This window comes from Nilaparvata lugens, chromosome 3 (genome assembly GCF_014356525.2).
Source record: "Nilaparvata lugens isolate BPH chromosome 3, ASM1435652v1, whole genome shotgun sequence".
Lineage (NCBI taxonomy): Eukaryota > Metazoa > Arthropoda > Insecta > Hemiptera > Delphacidae > Nilaparvata > Nilaparvata lugens.
The window spans coordinates 87,626,983-87,634,978 of record NC_052506.1 but is presented as its reverse complement, the minus strand read 5'-3'; the positions used below and the strand labels follow the sequence as shown (position 1 = coordinate 87,634,978).

Here is a 7,996-nt window from a genome sequence, read left to right as displayed (position 1 = left end):
CACTCACTCACTCACTCACTCACTCGCATAACTAAAAATCTACCGGACCAAAAACGTTCAAATTTGGTAGGTATGTTCAGTTGGCCCATCAGAGGCGCACTAAGAAATCTTTTGGCAATATTTTAACTTTAAGGGTTGTTTTTAAGGGTTTAAAGTTCGTCTTTTAGCATGTATATTCTTCTTCTCCCAATCTCTTAATTGAAATTTCCATATCATATGTTACTATAGAACTATAATCTAGATAGAGTACCTCTTCGAAACAGTTGTTAACTGGCAACTAAATTAATAATTTTGTCAAGTTGGCAGTTGTTAGTTGACGGTTGAGTTGACTTTGTTAGGTTGGCACCAAGTTGGAGATTTAAATGCATTTATCGCGGAGAAATTGATTGGGCACTGCTACTTCAATCCTGGGAATATCATATTACTAGCTGTCAGGCTCGCTTCGCTCGCCATATCCGTTTAGCCAGCCGTTTAGTCTGGACCCCCGACTGGATTGTCCTAACATATGATAAAAATGCCCAAATGAAAAATGCAGGCGAGCGAAGCGAGCCTGCTGATCTCATTCTTGGACGATCCAGCCGGGGGTCCAGGGGGCGGAGCCCCCTGGCTAGACGGATATTGCTAGCGAAGCGAGCATGACGGCTAGTTGATAATAATAATAATAATAATAATTACTAACTAAGCTATCGTCACTTGGAAAAGTGACTAGGCACTTTGCATTATTATTTTATTTACATTATTTTTGCTGTAACGTCATTGATAACAGTTACCGGGAATTGCGATTCAATTATCTATATTATACGAGGACTGTATGAATTGAAAATGAAATTGTATATTATATTGCTTCAATAAAATTACATTCATACTATTAATTAACTTGAATTTTGAAAAACATTTATGAAGTGAAAATGCACTTACTATTGGTATTAATAGTGACGTTGTTTAATAAGTGTTTTTGAAATTCAAGTATTATTTCATTAGTGAAAAAGTATGGATATGCAACAGAGTAATGATTACAGTAACAGATTATTTTATATTATTTAAAAAATAAAACTTCCAAACATTCTCGTTGTTTGCATGATTTTATTTTTTTTCGGACAAAATCAAAAGATTTTTAGTTGCACTAGATATTTTTGGACCTATGTCAGATTTTTATAGTAGGATAGTAAAATAAATTATGTTTCAGAGGAGTAAATTCTTGTGAATACAATCTTCAGTCAACTTCCTCATATTATACATTTGCTTACATAGTTTCTTTCTACTCCCGCGTTTAAAAAGTTGAACTTGTTCTGCCTTGGTCTTGTGTATCGTGTTGTGGGTTGGCGTACGGCGTTTACGGCCTTGGCCGAATTATAATGACTGGTTGAGTCCCTCTCCACGACGCCTCTCACTCCATCTCTCTGCAGGGCCTATCTAAAGTCTCTCTCACTCCCACTTCGCATCTAGTAGAGCGCACACTTGGTACGAAACAACTGCTCTACCGTTTGTTGTGAGCCTGCTGATAATGACATTGATAACTGGTTTTCTCATAAAAAATGTTCAATTTTACTTCCTTTCGGAAATGCTGGAGGAAGTTGATTGTAGTTCACTTATTGTTGTAGTGTTGCGTATTCAAGCGAGCCACAGTTTTCTTCCTTCCTCAAGCCAAGGCATCTTCAAATCTACGAATTACGCGAGCAAAGCTGATAGTAAACAAAGGATCCTTATCACACGTGTGAGTAGTAAAAATAACTGACTGATAATTTATTACATGAATATGATAACACTCGATACTTACATTTTTTGAGTTTAAATGTCACGAACACAGTGTGCAAATTTTTCAACATATTCTATTTTTATTCTCTCGCCGTTCGAAATTGGAATCTTTTGAGAGGAAAACTATTCAAGCTTCATGATTGATATTGCGTTTCAACTGCCACATCACATACTCTTAAGTTCCAAAGCATTTTTTTGTGTTTGCTTCTCTATTATTGGAAGCTCACTCGAAAAGTTGGAATGCTTGTTACAATAATTAATAAATGATAATAAAACTAAATAATATAAGTAGGCATTATGTTTATGTAACTTTGGTTGAACAGGTACCGGTAGCTCACTACATTTTCCTTTCTGATTTTCAGAACAGGCCTATTTTCAAGTGAGAATATTTTGCATTACAAAGTTATGAATATATAATAAATCTAGTACTGAGGAAATTTTATTAATATGAAAAATATAGTGTTGAGGAAAATTTGACGTATCACTCCTTTCAATGTTCTATTTGAGCCACTAGTTACATAATTTAAACTTGAAAGATTTGCAATATCTTGGTAGTGATCATTATTCCAGGTATATTTGGAAGTACTCAAAGTAGTAACACGTTTTTCACTATATTTTACAGAGAAATTAAATTTTTATTCTTAAAAACGCTTTTGTTATCAGAATTGATCTTCTATTATCTTACTTCAACTGCAAACCCTGAATAAGCTTCAATGAAAAAATATTGAAAGATACTTTCTAAACATCTACCTAGTTATACATTTTTATAAAAAGGTAGAAATGAGTTTTCAACAAAACATCAAAGGCTAAAGGATTAAGGGTTTGAAAGTTTGTTTCAATTCCCCTTTTTGGGTAAAAATAAAGGGGGTCTCAAATGTTTGAGAGAGATATTTTGTTTTTGTTATAGCTATATTTATTGAAAGTTTATTGATTATGAACAAAGTTTATTCTGATAGATTCTTGTAGGAAATGTTGAAAAATATTCTTATAAATTAACTACCTTCCTTACAAACTATATACTACATCATAAAATACTATATAGCCTACTACATCCCCCTTTAGAATATTTTGAACACTACAAAGATAACTATGAAAAATCTATTACCAAGTGACTGATATGTGAATATAGTGGACAAATGAAAAATCAATAGTACTTCATATATTGCATAGGAAATGTTTATTAGTGGACAGTACGGTATATTATATATTTATAATCCCATCACAATCTTGTTCATTTTATTACATTAAGAATGTTAGGCCTATTTCCAGTCCCAGAAAAAGCTGCTCTATTACAAAATTCTTTCAATTTTGGTCATCTGATAATAGGTAGTAATAATATAATTTGAACTAGCTGGCTAAGGTAGCCTATGATAGGGTATCAGAGTTTTCTGATTGGTTGAACTCTTAATTAACTTTTTCAGATGAGAAGAGTTCCCAGATTGAACCGAGCTCACTGTTTGGAGCACTCTTCTCCGATGTAAGGTCAGGCCGGCTTGACTGAGGACAAGGAGTCATTCGATGAAAGGGGCAACAATGCCGGCCGATGGACTGGACTTTGTGACGTTTCTGCCGATTGAAGTGATCGAGCTGATCGTGTCGTACTGGCTGCAGAAGAACTGGCGATCTGGCCAGTTTAAAACCAACCACCACCTCATCGAAGGAGACGATTGCCTCAAGGTCGGTCTCAACAGAGAGTACGTTGTCCTCTGCCACGTTTTCAGCACACAAATCTGGAAATTCTCTCCCAAACCGAGCCTACTACAAGAGATCTGTTGCGGTGACTTCCATTTTCAAACAAACGTCAGTGATCGCAGCTTAGTTATCAGATTACGTCGATCGTTCCACTTGTACTACCAACATAAAAGTGATGGACGATATAGTTTAGTGAAGGTCCTGTCGCAGGACAAGTGCAGTGCCGACTTTGATAGCGACTTGGATCTTGAGTCAGCGACAACTTACTGTGGCTGCAATCGGTTGGTGGTCATTCAGAGGGCAAAGAAAGAGCACTCCATTGCAATGTGGCACCTTGACAGTGGCAACAAGATCTGCTGCATCAGTATGGATGCTCATGTCAAGCACATCCTGAAAGCAATCATATCATCGAATAGACTCTACCTTGTAGTGGTTGTAGATAATGAATACCATTTAAAAATATATGACTTTTTAAAAAATATTTGGATTCATCAACTAGTCGTTTTCAAAAATATAGCTTTCGGTGTAGTTCCACCTGAAATACAAGTGAACGATAAACTGATTGTATGTTTTAGTGCAGTAGACATAAACCGTGATCTGTGCTACGGTTATTCTCCAATGAAGGTCTGGGATTATAATGGAAAATTCCTAACATCTGTGATACTCAACTCAGGGCGTGTCGACTATTTCGCATTCTGTCTAGTGGACCAATTTGTCATCTACAGATCTTCAGAGAACGTTGTCAAAGTATGGAATCCGAAAGATGATAAAGAAATTTGTGAGCTACCTGTGGAAAAAGAAATATGCAAAATTGATAGGTCGGTTGGGAGTCTAGTAGTGTTTTCTTATGAGAAGTTTTTTGATGTTTGGGATTGGAAACGGAAAACGAAATTATACCGTGCAAAGACTGAATATGAGAATTATGATTCACTCATTCACAATAGGATTGAGATAAATGCGTACCATTATACCAAACAGAGTAGAAACAAAAAATGTTTCAGTGTTTTTAGCTTTTATGATCAGGATTTATCTAATTCCAATAATTTTCTAATTCCTTATAATAAAGGAGCCTTGAAATATGAACGCTAAACCAGAGTGAGAGGTTTTTTATCATCACAGCTCCCTCTAAAGAGTTTTGTTAAAAAAATATTCCCTGATTATTTTTTTGATTTTCTACACTCAATTATATATGATTTGAGTGATCTTTTGCTATAGATTTTCTTACAGGAAATTCACTAAAGTTGGGGTACCGGTAATACACATCCGTTTTCCAAAAAGTGTGGTAGCCTTTTTTAGATAGTGCTATTGCCTATATAGTGAGGTCTACGTTATAATGACAGTATTTGATCACCTTTGGTTTTGCTATACTTGTCTATCATTCGACAAAGCCGGTGGTACTATCCTTTTCTAGGCCCACAACGATGCCAATTATGTTTATGACAGTGTAGAAATATAATTAATCAATGCAGAGAATCGGCATCGCTATTCTCCTATCTTCATCCACTGCCATTATAACGTGGACCTCACTATAGGAGCTATTCGAGAATATCCACTCAAACCTTTGTTATTATTTACCCCACCCTCCTAATCTGTTACTCAATATCAAAATGCAAAAGTAAACAATGTTTTTGACACTTTATTAAAAAATGTGCCTCATAGTGACTTGGTTCGATGTGTTATTCGATCGAATCAATGAAGTAGGAGCTGTAATGTATACCTATATGGAAACTCACAAGTTTTCATACATAAAAGTCACGGTGTGAGTACGTGGGGAATTAATACCCTATACAAACGGCATCAATTTTTAAATATTATTTACAAAAATAATAGGTTTAAAAAGGGTACTTGGATTTTCAATTTCCAGACAAACAAACAGTATTATTGGTACAAAACCAGAGTTACAATATATATTTTTATTATTATTTCATTCGATATTTGCAAGGCTGAAAACTGAATTGAATGAGCTATTTTGAAAGTTTTCCTAAACTCTAATCCTTTTTATTGTTTTATTTTTAAGCATCATTTTGTGAGTAATATTAAAAAAATTATGGTACCGGTACTTTACTACTGCTTTGATACATTGTGATTCTCTATAAATTATATTTGTTAGAATATTGTGATATGATTAATAATTAGTATAGCTGTTTTTTAAACGAATAAAGTAATTCAACAATAATATCATCTTAAAAATGTTGTTTTTCAAGGCGGCTCTTATCCCTATTGCCACAATGTTAATTTCTTGTGAAAAATGTATCCATTTCTTTAGGATGAATATTTAAAAACGTTTATCTTTATACTGCAAATCGCACTAAAACGTTATCGATAAATTTATGGGCTTTATATTTCATAAATGTTGCTAATATCATCAGAAACAAAAATTTTAAGTTCAGTGAAGTATAGTGATAGTGGATGTTTTACATAAGTGCAGTGGATAATAAGCGACCTCAATTATATGTCATTACAGTAAAATTGAATCCATAATGGAACAAAATTACATTCATGTGCATATTACCTTGAAGTTTTTGTCATGCTTCAATTATTGAGATTTAACTTCAAAATGATTACACATTACGAATCATTTTTCTTTTCAATTAGGTACCGTTCGTCTTGGAGACTCCAGTTATGGAATTTGAGACAAAAGTCAGATTGATAGGTGAAAAATTCTTTACAATATTCTACAAATTCTTAAAATTTTTTACAAAGTCAAAACCGATTTGAGCCTTAGGCCCGGTTGCACAAAAGCCGGTTAAATTTTAACCGTGACTAATTTCACGAGAACCAATCAGATAAGGCCTTTTTGATAAGATGGCTTCTCTGATTGGCTCTTATGGAATTAATCACGGTTAAAATTTAACTGGATCTTGTGCAACCGGCACTAAGAGGAACTCAGGAACTCTTGTACACCACACTGGGCTTTATCAACTAAATACTTTTTGAAATCTTTCATATCGTTAGTAATTTTTAGAAAACCAGGTAGCTTGTTATGATATTTCCTTCCGATGTAATCAGTAATCAGGTTTTTGTTCAAATAATCATGAATGTAATGTTTTTGTTACCGGATTACATGAATTTGAAATAGTTACGATTGTCAAGAATGTTGAGTGATTACTAATCTTACTATTTGTATGTTCTACAATGATATCCTGACATGGAGGGATTGCAAAATCGAAATAAATGACAATGACATGACATATGAGCCAAAATACTTGAACTGTGTGTGTCTCAGCTGGAAAGGGGGCACACATAATATCGTGACAAGAATAAATTTACATCATCGATAGGTTTTCCCTGTAAGATAACAAAACATTCTACATATAAGAAGGTTTACATAATGAACCGCTATTCAGTTGTAACAGCTTTTCACGTTCAAAATGGAAGGCGATGATGAAATTCCTATGCTGGGTGATTTACGCGTAGGCGTGGGCAATAAGTAAGTATTTCCAATAACTCTATGAACAGTGAATCACTTTCTTGTAGTTAAGCATTCTTGGTGATGACGATATAGACCAATGATTCATGAGTTATTTTGAAAAAAATCAATTTAGTTTTTGTTCACCAAGCTCAATATTTTCTTAATTACTTTTTCCTTAATTTATTAAACGTACCACTTAAAATTACAGTATTGAATATTAGGTACTGAGGTTACTGATGGTTCTAATTATTACCGGTATATATTAGCCATTAAATAAATGGAAAGGCAGATTAGATTCATATCATAACATAAGCAAGATACATAAGTGTATAATGAAGGCGTTATTGGACGTATGGCGAATATAATAGTGAAAGAAATTTGCTTTCTTATTCATTGGATTATTATTATTATTATTATTATTGAAATAATTCTCGGATGTAAGTTGTGAGATGTGAGCATGGAGTCTGAAAATCCACCAATCATAACCAAATGATTCCGTGTAAATTTTGATAAAAATTATACTACTTTCAGCCTCATTAGTGACTTGATGAATGACATTTTTTATTCTTCAGTAACTCGAACTTATTCCGATTTCCTAGTTCTCATATAATTAAAATAATATGTAAAGGACTTTTGTTATCCTTCTAGACCTATTTCCGATCAACAAGCACCACTTTAAAAGATAGTCATCAAAACTATATTCTCCCTCGAATTTTTATTTTCAGATTGATCGATTATAAATACAACAAAACCATAACTTTTACAATCAATGGCAATGTATACAGAGGTATGGTAACTAATATTTTATATAAACTCACTTACTTATTACTCACTTATTCAATTCTATAATTGGGTGAATTAATTCACGTACTTATTTTGAAAGCAGTAAATCACACGATTATACGATCAGATCAAATTATTTAAATTATCCACTGGTTCACAAATGCTATTCACTGTGTTTATTTTGTTTCACTTAATGCACTCACAAATCGTTTAACCGATGATGGTGTGAGCACTGAAACTATAGTTGTTATAGTTTGTATTCTTAATCATATTATATATTATATCAATTTCAAAGGGCACTTTAATCCTATTATATAAATAAAAGGCTAACAGTAATTAATTTGGACACTTAAT

General features: G+C 33.5%; 2 protein-coding genes across 4 annotated transcripts in view; both read left to right on the top strand.

Annotated features, from left to right (window-relative positions):
- The first annotated feature begins 1,185 nt into the window (after nt 1-1,185).
- Nucleotides 1,186-4,758, top strand: LOC111055222. Its single transcript, XM_022342389.2, has 2 exons — nt 1,186-1,714; nt 3,177-4,758. The coding sequence occupies exon 2, from the start codon at nt 3,274-3,276 to the stop codon at nt 4,534-4,536; it is 1,263 nt and encodes a 420-aa protein (XP_022198081.2). The 5' UTR covers nt 1,186-1,714; nt 3,177-3,273; the 3' UTR covers nt 4,537-4,758.
- Nucleotides 4,759-6,506: 1,748 nt separating this feature from the next.
- The window catches only part of LOC111055221 (xanthine dehydrogenase/oxidase), a 49,002-nt gene continuing 47,512 nt past the window's right edge, over nt 6,507-7,996 (top strand). Inside the window, exons 1-2 of one of the 3 annotated variants that reach the window (XM_039424936.1) lie at nt 6,507-6,877; nt 7,585-7,646. In XM_039424936.1, coding sequence (XP_039280870.1) covers nt 6,819-6,877; nt 7,585-7,646 — 121 coding nt within the window. In that variant the 5' untranslated portion in view covers nt 6,507-6,818. The remainder of the gene's footprint in view (nt 6,878-7,584; nt 7,647-7,996) is intronic. The other 2 variants (XM_039424934.1, XM_039424937.1) reach the window with 2 other exon arrangements.